The sequence below is a fragment of the Hyalella azteca genome, unplaced genomic scaffold, assembly GCF_000764305.2.
Source record: "Hyalella azteca isolate HAZT.00-mixed unplaced genomic scaffold, Hazt_2.0.2 contig16711, whole genome shotgun sequence".
NCBI lineage: Eukaryota > Metazoa > Arthropoda > Malacostraca > Amphipoda > Hyalellidae > Hyalella > Hyalella azteca.
The window spans coordinates 98,969-113,738 of NW_025946520.1; the positions used below are offsets into that span (position 1 = coordinate 98,969).

General features: G+C 37.3%; 1 protein-coding gene across 1 annotated transcript; it reads right to left on the reverse strand.

Moving 5' to 3' along the window:
* Positions 1–8,345: 8,345 nt before the first annotated feature.
* LOC108664619 lies at positions 8,346–14,770 on the reverse strand. The gene is made up of 5 exons (XM_018151243.2): positions 14,684–14,770; positions 9,996–12,023; positions 9,679–9,880; positions 8,751–8,867; positions 8,346–8,393 (listed from the first exon to the last, which is right to left on the reverse strand). Exon 2 carries the CDS (start codon positions 12,019–12,021, stop codon positions 10,003–10,005), a length of 2,019 nt encoding a protein of 672 aa, XP_018006732.2. The 5' UTR covers positions 12,022–12,023; positions 14,684–14,770; the 3' UTR covers positions 8,346–8,393; positions 8,751–8,867; positions 9,679–9,880; positions 9,996–10,002.

Sequence of the window (14,770 nt, forward strand, 5' to 3'; positions counted from 1 at the left end):
ACATTTCCAGTCACTAGTGTTCCATTTGTGCCAATGTTTATTTGTAACACAAATAAATGAAGGCCAGTTTCCATGACTCACTTCCAGAGAACCATTAGCGTGGGAAACACTCCCCAACTTCCCACTTCAGCGAGAGGGGAGGAGGGGGGAGGGGGAGGGAGGTAAAAGTATGGAAGGAAAGTGATCTCTCAGGACCGACACAGTGCATCGACAAGACTATGGCCCTTGCCTATACTTTTGGCAGGCCTACAAGCGTCCAAATAGGTGGCAGGCTGATGATAATACATTGATAAATTACATTTTACATAATTATAAACAATGATGATGATGATTATAATTACATTAATGATATAATAATGATATATTGATTAGAAATCAAAATATTCGAGCCAGAAAATTTTGCTTGTGGTCTTTAGCCTCCAAAGAAACACTACGACCATTCTTCCTCGTTTGGATAATAATTGATTGTTGATAAACATTCATATCTCATGAACCATCGCGATTTTTTGCCGGGTTATGGGTGGCCACTCAAGGACCATCGGTAACCCGTCGATAACACGTCGATAGTTTCCACCAGAGACCGAGCAGGTGGACAGCCCGATGTTGTGATGACGGTTGTTAGGGTTGGAGGAAAGGGTTAATGGGTATTGGGTTTCCAAGAACACTTTTAATCTTGTTATCCAATTTTCCGGTAAGCAGGATACCTTTCCCACAAATAGTGGCATTCTTTATTTATTATATGAAATACTTCTCTCTCCCTCACCTTCAAAAAAAAAATACAATACCCCAAAAGGGTAATATACCCCCATGCGACATGTATGCCTCCTCTTCGAGAAGAACTGTGTTACACGATTTTGATTCATGTTACTATGAATAATTCTATACAATTGTAGAGGAAAATTTTTGCAATTTTCAAATCAAATATTGAAGATTTTATTGTATTTCGGAGAGTTTTGCGCCATTCTTCATATCAGCAGATACTTGAAAGCTGAAGCCATAGAGTCATTTAAAGTTTAGGTATTTAAACACTAAGTTTCGTTCAAATCTATTCAGTAATTTGGAAGAAATTTTTTGATTGCACATTTAAGATTCCTTTAATTGGTGCAGTGAACGCGTCAACCAAACCGGCAGCAGCGCCTACGAATAGTAGCTGAGGAATCTCCATCAGCAAAGGTCAAAGTTGTGGTGATACTGCAGGATAATGATGATGGGATAAATAAATGACGAAATGACAACTAACTGCTCAGTTTAATGATTCTAAATGATAAATGTGAGCAATAAGAATTTGAGTCACTTTACACCTCCACCACTACATATACGAGTTTATTGTTGGCACTCAGTGTGGTTACGCACTTTCAGAAGAGCAAATAATTTGAAATGAGTAAAGGCAAAAGTCAGTAATAATAATCCAGCTTATATCAGTGCCGCCAAATCTTGGTTTGATCAAGTTGAAATTCAAATGGCAAATACGATTGAGCTTAATAATTCGAATTAATTTGTAACTGGAGCTTCCAAAAAGCAACTGGAGCATAACTGTAACTGGAGCATAGCAGTAAGCAACTCACCTCTCGCTACATCGGTCATGCAACACCAGCGTCGGTCATATCACACCAGCATCGGTCATGCCACACCAGCATAGTTCATACCACACTACCATCGGTCACACCATACCAGCATAGTTCATTGCACACTACCATCGGTCATACCATACCAGCATAGTTCATACCACACCATCATCGGTCATACCACACCAGCATCGGTCATACCACACCAGCATCGGTCATGCCACACCAGCATCGGTCATGCCACACCAGCATCGGTCATGCCACACCAGCATCGGTCATACCACACCAGCATCGGTCATACCACACCAGCATCGGTCATACCACACCAGCATCGGTCATACCACACCGGCATCGGTCTTACCACACCAGCATAGTTCATACCACACTACCATCGGTCATACCACACCAGCATCAGTCATACCACACCAGCATCGATCATACCACACCAGCATTGGTCATACCACACCAGCATCGGTCATACCACACCAGCATTGGTCATACCACACCGGCATCGGTCTTACCACACCAGCATAGTTCATACCACACTACCATCGGTCATACCACACCAGCATCAGTCATACCACACCAGCATCGATCATACCACACCAGCATTGGTCATACCACACCAGCATCGGTCATACCACACCAGCATTGGTCATACCACACCAGCATCGGTCATGCCACACCAGCATAATTCATACCACACCATCATCGGATATACCACACCAGCATCGGTCATACCACACACTCGCTATTTGTACAGCAAATGTCACTCCACCGGCCACCGTAAACATAGGCAGGCCGAAAGGCTTCAATTGTCATCGCTGGGGGGAAATACGCGTCGTACAATCCAAACAAACAACGCACGCCGTAGCCAGGGTGGCGAGACAAGTGTAATTAGTGATCGTTATTTGCGTTACTTAATGACACAATATTTAAGTGCGGGAATCTGTGCGAAAAGGCTGGGAATTTTCACGTTTCATCGCTGATATCTATCATTTTCACGAGCAATTTTGCTTGACATTAACTCACTAAGAGCGAGGAGATTATAAGTTAAAAGTTTTCCATTGGAAATTTTTCATATAAATAATGAATGTCGATATCCAAGTCTTCGACACTGATTTCTTAACCATGACGATAAATGCTTTCAAATTAGAAGTTAATGAAGGAATAATGAGCGAAGATAAAGCAGAAGCTCCAGGGAACTCAACTTAACCTACAATTAAGAAGACACTGACACCCTAAAATTAATCAGCCCTCTTAATGCTCATGCATGAATTGTGACATATAACAAGGTAGCAATAATAATTATAAGCAATAGCATAATTATCTCTTTTTTCAAACACAAAAGCGTGATGGAAGAAAAGCGTTAAAATCACAACCCGACGCTAAGGTTACATATGACCATCGAACGAAACAAAGCGTACGGATTGTAGCTTTAGCCTCTTGTTTATTTAGCTTTAGCCTGTCGTGTATTTAGCCTGAACCTCTCGTTCAATCAGCTATAGCTACTCATTCATTTATCTATATAGCCTGTCGTGTATTTAGCCTTAACTTCTGGTTCAATCAGCTATTGCCACTCGTTCATTTATCTATATAGCCTGTCGTGTATTTAGCCTTAACTTCTGGTTCAATCAGCTATTGCCACTCTTTCATCTATCTATATAGCCTGTCGCGTATTTAGCCTGAGCCTCTCAACACTCCTTCTTTCACGAGACTCTCTTAATGAAGACGAACGAGCCTCATGCTGAGCGATCCATCTGCCCATTGAAAGGCGATTAAGCAGCGGTCCTTCAATAAGCAAATGCCGATGCTGGTCGATCCTCTTCGCGCTATTCAAACCAAGACCAAAATGTTGGTATAAATAACCTGCGCTGAAATGGACAGCAAACAACACTTGTCAGTTTTTAGCTGTCGGTGGAGTTAACGATTTATTAGCTAACCCTAGTAATGGGCTTTGCAATAAGGAGGTTAGTCTCATATACTGGCTGATTTTTCCTTCAGCAGCGATTGATTCCTACGATATAAATATAATTTAGATGAAAAATATTTCATGACAATCATTTCAACTTTCGATTAATTTTTCCGTGTCAGAACTGAAGAAGACCAAATCTTAGATACAAAAGCTTTAAGTTTTGTCTACCGACATGCTTGGAATCACTTTAATTAATTGTATTTGTGTTATTCGCAATTAAGAACCTTACAATATGCAAGAGTATCAATGAATTGAATGAAGAAACTTCTCTAAAGGAGCCATCGCAGTGGCGTACGTTCAACAGCAAAGTGTGAGATACGCACCTGCATCTACCTACCCGCACCTGCACCTACCTACACGCACCTGCACCTACCTACACGCACCTACACCTACCTACACGCACCTGCACCTACCTACACGCACCTGCACCTACCTACACGCACCTGCACCTACCTACACGCACCTGCACCTNTAGATGTGTATAAGAGACAGCTTGGGCACATAGAACAACTGAACAGATGGAACACTTGGGCACATAGAACAACTGAACAGATGGAACACTTGGGCACATAGAACAACTGAACACATGGAACACTTGAAAACATAGAACAACTCAACAGATGGAACACTTGGGAACCTGGAACAACTGAACAGATGCAACACTTGAACACATAGAACAAGCGAACAGATGGAACACTTGAACACATAGAACAACTGAACACATGGAACACTTGGGCACATAGAACAACTGAACACATGGAACACTTGAGCACATAGAACAACTGAACAGATAAAACACTTGAACTCATAGAACAACTGAACACATGGAACACTTGGGCACTTGGAACAACTGAACAGATGGAACACTCGGGCACTTGGAACAACTGAACACATGGAACACTTGGGCACATAGAACAACTGAACACATGGAACACTTGAGCACTTGTACAGCAAGTATCTCACTCAGCGCACAGGTCGACACGTCGCACAAAGGCTTATGAGGCATGGGCTCAAATGGGCTCATAATTAACAAAAACTTTATGCATTTGAATAGGGCTTAGGTTCGAGGTTCAGTGCGTCTGTAGGTCGTTATTTTGATGGATGATAGAGGGCAGTAATAGAGTCCAAATCATCGATTGAAGGTGGGAATGATGGAGGACCGTAACATAGTCCAAATCATCGGCAGAGGATGAGAAAGATCACAATGATTTGAACTTTATTCAAGATCTGTAATGACAGGAAATTAATTAAAATCATTGGATAATTCCATGATATAAGCATTAATTGCGCGAGTTAACTAATGTTAGCTCAACGTTGTGAATTAAAGGACTAATTTATAACCGATTAACTCTAATTACTTCAATTAAGAACATTTTTCTGTGAATTTGGAAAAATATTCGAGGCCTGCGATGAGAAAGCGAAAGAAAATTAAACGCCAAGGGCATTTGAAGCGTTTCAAATGCTACCAAGAAGATCGTCTCATACACTATACAAGGCCTTCACAACAATAATGTTGAAGATCAAAATTATAATAGGTAAATATATAAAAGGATTCTTTCGTGGCGTACAGGTTTTAGTAGGAAATTTACATGTCCGCTATTATTACATTATTAATTATTATTATTATCTACTATTACTGCATTAAGATATTATGTTATGTGTTGTTGTAGTTGTGTAATATAAATAATTAGGTTTTATTATTTCACTAGTAATGGTCGTAATGGGCCAGTAGTTCTCAGCAGTACATTCATTATTTAGTCAGTTAGACATGATTTAGTTAAGGTATACTTTGAACTTAGCGAAAAAAAAGAACTCCCGTGTATTAACAAATCATGCGCCCAAAACTTAATAGGTTCGTCATGGCAACATTTATTAGCACTATTTTTGGAGTTATGAATAATATAACATATTAAATACTGTGAATTTTGATGCCATTGATTCTATTTGCACGAAATTTATTTATCTTATTCTAAGAGATTTTGATTATATTTTGAGCGAGATTAAATACTTAATAATCCTTATGCCTGGGACCTCAGGAGTGACTGCGCTGCGGCTACACTCAAAACAATAAATGGTTCAATTAAATTTCCTGACGAACTTTCTTTCTTACCCACACCACGAGCAAAGAGCGGACGTATCACTGATACGCATCTTTGCCGGGCAAAACTGAGTCAAGATGAGCCATACAAAGGCAAAAATAGCTATTTGGACAAAAGCTCACTTATTCCTCTAAGTTTAACCCCAGCAGGCATTCGTTGGTTGAATCGACGTTGAATCAACTACCTGCTACGACATTGAGATCGGGGTGAAAAGAGGTTTGGAATGAAAATTGAAGCAACATCTTTCACGCGACGTCGTACTGACGTTAAAATGCAACATTGAATCAATGTTGTTACTACGACGTTGTAGCGACGTCGCAGAAGCAACATTGATAAAACGTTACATTGAAACGTCCGTACGACGTTTAGAGAATGACGTTGCTTCAATTTTCATTCTAAACCTCTTTTCACCCCGATCTCAACGTCGTAATGTGTAGTCGTTTCGACGTCAATTCAACCAAAAAATTCAACGTTGCAGTAACGTCGTAGTAGCAACATTGATTCAATGTCGCATTGTAACGTCAGTACGACGTCGCGTGAAAGATGTTGCTTCAATTTTCATTCTAAACCTCTTTTCACCCCGATCTCAACGTCGTAATGTGTAGTTGTTTCAACGTCGATTCAACCAGAAAATTTGACGTTGTAGCGACGTCGTAGAAGCAACAATGATAAAATGTTGCATTGTAACGTCTGTACGACGTTTAGAGAATGACGTTACTTACATTTTCATTCTAAACGTCTTTTCACCCCGATCTCAACGTCGTAATTAGTAGGTGTTTCAACGTCAATTCAACCAAAAAATTCAACGTTGCAGCAACGTCGTATTAGAAATATTGACTAAACGTTGCATTGTAACGTCAGTACGACGTTTAGTGAATGACGTTTCTTTAATTTTCTTTCTAAACCTCTTTGAAACACGATCTCACCGTCGTAACTGGTCGATCCAACCATTGGACTCCTAAATCAATGTAACGTGAAATTAAGCTGAGCATAAATTAATTAATTCACTATTACAACTACCCCTTAATACTTGGCAAAAAAACACACAAAATACGGAGAATTTTAATTTTTTAGAGGTTTGCCTCCTGTCACCAAGGCGCTCAAGGGCATACCAGAGACACCTGGATACCGTCAACGTTGAGCTTGACCTCGCCCCCCGCCACCAAGGCGTTCAGGGGCATACCTGAGATACTTGGAGAATTCTTGGTTCAGCTTGAGCTCAGTCGCTTCGCGAAAAGTTGCCATGACGACTTCTGGAAAGAGTAAATATTTTGGATACTGAAAAGGAGCCGTAATTTAGGAAACAATTCATGTGATTTTGGAAAAAAGTAAGCATTATCATAAGCTGATCAAGAACACCTATACACAATTACCTCTAACCTTTTCATAAAAAATATCTATATAGCTATATATATGATATAGTAACCTGCTAGAGCTTCAACTATGTACAAATTGCATTTTGAAGCTATAGCTAAAAGTATGCGTGACGTGTGAGAAATATGAAGCTATAAACATAATGGCGACATGCTAGAGCTATGAAAAGGTATGTATATGACAAATAATACCTATACCTATGTAGTTAGTGAGATGATAGAATTATATAGCAAGTTATTACAGGCCAGAGCTATAACTAGGAATGTTGGTTACTTGCTATAACTATAACTTTAGTTATGAATGATATATTACACCCGTAACTATTGTTATGAATGACATATTAGAGCAATATTTAGCTATGGGTATGAGTGACTTACTGGATTGCCATGTAGCCAGGTTCAAGTGACATGTTAAAGCTATAGGTACGTGTTACATGCTTGATCTCATATACCAAATTAAGGGTGTAATGGAACTGCGATGAGGAATACAGAATTGTTAATATTGCATCTTGAATTACAGGCTATTGGCTATACATATATTTAATGGCCGTACCATGTCTTTAGACTGCCGGCCTCAAACAGTGTATAGCTGACACGGATTCACTCCCATCGCCCCTATAGACTCATTTGCAGGGTCATTCATTAAGAAGTTTATGTAGAACATACATGAGATGAACCTCGAAACAAGTGAATGTTAACATACATGAATATATGCAAATGTGAATATATGTATGAATACGCAATTCATACTTCATGATATACGTATGCAATGCTTACTTTACTTAATGACTTAGAGCGCTGAATGTAGAGTAAACTAATTTTATTTATTTTTTAGAAACAAAATTTCGATAACCTTAAAAAGTTTGCCGTAATCACTTAAGACGACATGAGTAATTCATCTATACATAAATACACAAATTAACAGTGACATAAGTCCTTTTATAGATACCTTTAATGGCTGCACACATGCGAGTTCCGTTGAATGCAATTTTGTTTTTCTTCCCCTTCAAACTCATCTTCGACATTAGGGCATTGCTCATGGTTCTGAAAACATAAGAATATTACTTGCACCAAGAGTTAGATTAGAAAAAATTTCACGTACGTGCCATAGTCGTTCAACGGAACTGTTGATTGTATACGTCCTAAACTCATCTAAAGGTCACAAGGTTATAAGGCAGTCAGTGGCCTAAAGCATAATTACTTGAAACATAACGTTGTTGGGACAACTGTAAGAGCCCGTTAACATTACATAAATATATTTATAATTGTTATGTATTATAATCATTTGTTGATGAAGTTTNTTTAAGTTTGACCTGGTATGAACTGCACTTACAAGAAGCGGCCTGCTTCAGCAGTCCAGACTCATCGCTGTCACTAACTTCTGCAATAAAATTAAATTTGGAAATGTAAATCAAATTTAGGTTTACATTTCCAAAACACCTGTAAAGAGACCCAGAACACATTTCTGTAGCTTATTTTGAACGAAGATTATGAAAAAGCCTTTATCGAATTAGCAGCGAATAAAATGTGAGCGTGAATGAACATAAATTTCATCTACGACAGCATTAACACTTATGCTAATTTTTTAAACATATGATACCTACAGTAACAAAAAATGCTTCAAATATACCGGAGATAAGTCAACGAGTCACCAAATTTAGGACAATATTTGAATGAAATCTAAGGGTGAATAAATGAATTAGAGCTTATTTAGACGTGGAGTAGAATTATACAAGACCATGCTGATATGTTGTTAACGACGTATTCTTCTTAACCGGGGCGTAGGCAGGCTCCGGTTCCTCCTCACTTTCGGCTGCAGTCGTTTCGTCGTGTTGCTCACAAGTACGCTGACTCTCTGTTATCAACGAAGACATAAGTTAAGAATAAGTTAAGTTTTTCTTCACAAATAAGTTAAAAAAGTTGGTTTCAACAATTTTTTGTAAAAGGATATCTTATTTGAGACGTCAATAATGGGTCAAGGATGGGCATTAGCATAGAACTTGTTCTGCTTTGAATCGTTCTGCTCACTGTGCCACATGCTGAAAGAAAAATTACATGGTTTCTATCGATAGAGTTGTTGATCATAATGATAAGGGCGAGATATGATTATTTTGATACTATTAGAAAGAATTGTAGAGATCAAAATATTCAAAGCAGAATGATATCAAGGGTCGGCTACGGATAGCAGGTTCCATTCACTGCTGATTGGTGGATGTCCAGAGATATCCAAGGCGTTAGATTCAGGGCTTATTGGTGCACAAAATTGGTGATGCTCGGCTGCACTCCCCCATGTAAGTGTAACCAACATCAACATTATTAAGGGAAATCAAAACGCCTTTTATTCCATGATTTCCATGACCTGAAATGAAATCCAATGACTTTCCAGGCCTGGTAAGTGAAGGCCCATAACCATCTCTCTCCAGTTATCTAAAAAATATACCTATTAATTGTTATAGCTGAACAGCTGGCAAGTGGGGCATTGAAGCGTAAAATGTACCCTGCTTTGGTAATATAGAGTGTAAATTTTATATCACAGAGATCCTAGTTTATGCAAATACAGAAATTAAGATAGAGGTGCAACTTTAAGGTATGCTCAGTAAATTTGTATTTACTCTACCGCAGAATTTGATAGTTACAAAAATTCTTGCGTTTTCACTATTTCTTACCAGAGGTGCATTTCACTTTGATCAAGTCAAATGATAGCCAACTGCTGCACGGTACATGCTTCTCACGGAGCAATGCTGCTGCATTGCCTTTGTTGGGCCACCTGACGGAACGTCCCTCAATCCAAGCAGTTGGTATGGTCCCTTCCGTTTCTTTGGTCCCCTCCAACCAAACCGCTCGTGACCACACGTTGGGCATCCTCTCCTGAAATTGAATGCTAATTGTAGATTAATAATGTTATGCTGGCTTGAAATTTCCAGAATTCTCATGTAAATCTAGATTATATTTTGTAAAACAAAAACAAAAATACCAAATTCACCATTCATCTAAAGGTGTCTTTCAGTTTCGTGGAGAAGGGGAAGCAAAAGAAGTTGGCCAGCACCAAATGGTAGGCAGATTACTTTGCGTTCAATATCTTCAATACTTATTGAACAACTTTTTCCAAAGCGAGAGATAGATTCTTCACTCAAAAATCCAATGTTCAGGAGCATGGAGTCACAAGGATGGGTGAAGAAGTTTTGGACCTGTCTTTGGCTAATTACTGTACACAAGAAAGAACCAGCATTTTTCTTCTCATTGACAAATGCAAATAAATTATTTTTCAATAAAAACACACCATCTTTCCTTGATGCCGACACAAACATGCGCGTATTTGGTGAAGTTCCTGATTTACAGCAATTTAGTTCATGTAGCCGCTTGGCGATTTGTGAAACAGGATTTTTACCGTTCTTCACAAGCTTTTTCAATTTCTGTAAATAATTTTCAAATGGAAATGCACTCAATCTGTTCAAACTCATTTCATAGTTTGATGCATCATCTGCTAAGTGGATCAATGAATGAATGTTGTATGTGACAAAAGTTTCACCGTAGATGTTAGTTGAAGAACAAACAAAGTGAATTAAGAGTTCACGTGCATAAGAAAGATAAGCATTTCGCCTTAAATCGTTGGAGTCTAAAAGTATTGACAAGGCAACTGTAAGAGACACGAAATGATTGTACACTTCCTCTCCAACAACATCAAGGAGCACAAGAGGACCTGTGTAAAGGAGGAACTGTCTAAACTCTGTTGCCTTCCAGCGGTCAAGAAATTCGAGAGACCGAGGTTGACGAGCGAATTCTCTTGGCATTTTGCCATTTAAACTTGTCATTTTTTCTGAAATTATGCCAATTTGATTTTGAGACAATTTACATACTCTTGGCCCACTCTTGAAAAAATTAAGAATGCGTCTCACAGCTCCCAAACACACACTATGCATGTAATCAAGAGGAAAGGCTGTGATACACTTAACACCTAGAGCAATGAGAGGAGATGGAGAAATCTGGTGATCTGCATATTTCATCCCGGAAAATTCTTCATCTGTGCGCAAAGAACACAGACCACTGACAGGCAAGTTGAACACAACACGTCCAGCCCATGTCCCTTTGGCAATGCACCGTTCACAACTGTAATATGCATTATGTCCTTTTATGCACTTCAAAAAAGCCCTTGCAGGTGCATCACAGATAAAAGCACCAAGAACAATTTTCAATTGCACATCTTGATGATTCAGACCAGATGCAAGCAATTCATTCAATTCCAAAAGAAAATCTGAGAGGTATTCTGCCACAGGACTGGGCTTATGTTTCCCACAATAAATTCCCACAATAAATGGTTCATGATTTTCTACACTGCACAAAATGGGCCATAATTGCAGACTTGATGACTTGAAGAGAGGCATTCCATCTACATTGAAATTCAATGAGGCAACTCCTACTCTCCTGAAAAAGTCACCATGTTGTTCTATAACTCTGGAAATACCGGATTTCAGCCCAAAGTACTGATAGGTACCATTGCACTTCTCTTTAATTTGAATAATTTTTGGAGTCTGTAATAAGGTGCGAGCATCTTTAGGGAGACTATGCCCATGCATCCTTAATATTAACAAGAGTTCGTTGATGGATGAGCGAGTTTGGTTATTTTTAACTGCCCATTCCGCCAGTTGTGAAGTTAAATCAGGAACAATTTCTTCATCAGTTGTATTTTCACATGGAAGTGCATCACTATCACAACTATCTTCTAATATAGAAGAATCTGATAGCAGCGAGTGGGTTTGAATTTCAGTACCATCAAATTCTAATACAGTTGCTGGAAGATTATCTACATTATTATCCAGGTCATCTTCCAAGGTAACAGTAGTATCTGTGTTGGTCACAGTGTCTCTATTAGTAACAGTAGGAGATAAATTACCCTTAGTTTCAATGTTATCAACAGTGCCACAAACAATAGCAGCAGATTCATTGTTGGTTGGTAAAGCTAAAGAATTTATTTCAGTTCTATATCTTCTCCACTGTTTGAGATGTGACATTTCTGCAACAAAAAAGAAATGTCACTCCATTGTCCACATAATTATCTATATATATCCAGTACATCAATTAAGATAGCATAAAACTCAATTTTTTTCAAGTATAAATTGAGTCTCGAAGATCAGAGAGGGATCAGTGCAAGAGATCTCAAATTTTAACGGGTCAAAAAATTTAGGCCATGATTCACCAAGTTGAAAATATATCTATTGAGATACCTATATTTGATATATTTGATAGGAAGATATATTTGTAGGAAAATATATTTATTGAATTTAAATTGAAAAGATCCTCAGTAAAATTTTAGAAATTGTATAAAAAATTATGACTTTTATCCTGCACTTTTACCATAACAAAATTCAATTTCTGATATTGAAATATTTAAAGAACAAGTTGCTCTAGTAACTTAAATATTTTACACATTTTTAATGTTGGAACAAGCTGCACAATAATGAAACATGGCCTCTCCCACAATCTGCTTCAGACATTCTCTGGAATAATATCATTGACTATTCATTTGAATATTTAATGAAATTTAAATGTATTCAGTTACTAAAGCAAATGTCTGTATTAGAGAAAACAGTTGGTCATGAATGAATTCATACATGAAAACTTGCACATCTTTGCAAATTGACTATCAAACTAACACAATTAGGTACATCAGAGCAAATTCTGTAATTCTGCACTGGAAATGGCCAATTTTTGTCTAATTTATAGGGTTATATATAATACAATGCTCACCAATACTATCATATGCTAATTAGGGCTCACAAATAAAATTTAGATCAATACATTTAAAATCACACTTAAATATACACAAAATGTAGAAATTCTGGTTTATGGTATTAGCAAAAATTTTTAATTTTCCTTACTTCATTTTTCAATTCCTACTATTTTATCACCTTGGCATATGACTGAATATATTAATGTATTCAACAATTTTGTTGAAACCAAAACAGCGGATGACAAGAGAAGTGATTGACTGAAATAAGTAAAATACAAGATATTGATGTGTGTAACCATGAACATAAAGAATTGAAATTAAAATTTATTTGCATTTACATGTAATTTTATTTTATAACATATTCATTGCAAAAATTGTTCATTTATAGATAAACAACTGATGATAATCGAGAATGGCAGCACAGAGATCCACATGCAGTTGGCAAATTGCAAAACGTCAGACTTGCAGCAGCCTCTCACCAGCTCAGTTTACACCTTGGCATAGTGGTTGGAAGTGAAACATGGTAGGCCTCCCAATCCATTTTTTATATCAAGATGGGAATAGTATATTACCTATTAAGAATTTACACTATAAATCCTACTACTACCTGAATTTTCATACACAAGATATTGAATGTATTTTCTATAAATGAGGAAATTTAATTTGAGCCTTGAGGTGACTTCAAATTAATTTAATAACTTAATTTGAAGTGGCAATGCAGGACATTTTTTGTTGCACTTCTTCAAGTTAATTTTTGAGTCCTATAAGTAGACTAGCTATAGTATCTTAGATACCAGCATTGTCATACATAAGAAATGGATTACCAGTACCTAATTTATTTATTAGACAGTGAAATTAAATAATATGCATTTAAAAATTACTTTTTAAAGACAACACTTCTAAAGAATCCTGTGTATTTGACGTTAGGCTACTGGTTACACATGTACAATGAATTTCTAATTTTATTTTCGTACATTAAAAAATTAATTTTCAATTTTTTTGTATATAAAATTTATTATTAATTTCAAAAATTATGTATTCTCTCAATTGATTCATGCATTGTTTCCTATTATATGCCAGTGTGCAAAACTTCAGGTTGATTGGACAGGTAGAAGTGCATTAAATATTGATAAGACAAAATTATTTTCTCAATTTTATAATATTGGTTAAACAGAAGTGTTGTAAAATGAACTGATTCTAAAAAATCTCTGCATTGCTGCTATGTTCCAGATTTAGCAGATTGGTGCTCAATTTTCAAAAAATCTTGGTAGGCAGTAATACCTACGGCTACTGTCATGGACTTTTCATGAGTCACAACTCATCCAAGTCTACTTAGCCTAGTCTAGTAGGCTAGGTAATAGTAGTATCCATGATGCTTATACTCATCTACTAATGGGACTCAAAAAGGAAGGCCACAAAAAGTCCCCTTTCACTATTATGCTTTTATGCACTTATTGAGACATCAGCATCAAGTGAATTAAATTTGCACCCCCTCATCATGGATAAGTTATCATCTCATACAATTCCACTGGACCATTTGCTTTTGCTGTCGGCAAGTGCAAAATGCAAATTCAGAATGCCTCCCTTTATTAAAATTGAATACAGTTATTTTCAAAAATCACTAACATTCCATTGAACTTTATTGGTACCTAATTATATAATGAAATAAACAAGATGGTCTTCCCATGTGGCACTACAAAGCTATAATTTCACTAAAAACTTTATAAGGTACATGATTCTTTAATTTGTATTCGAAATAGTGGGCCGCCACAGTCACCACTTTGGTATAGCAACAACGATTGAAGCTGGCGACTACAGGTCTAGAGCCCTAGACTAGAGCGCATGTAATTTGACTGTGGCACAAAACAAAAGTAATAATATAAAAACGAATCTTTGGCAACCGCTATTTTTACAATATCTTCAAATCGGCGAAAAATACTAACCTTTTATGACGAGATTCTTCTTGACCAGATACACTTGTTGAACTATAATCGACAACGTCGAGAAGCGTTAACGCTGAGCACCGTCTC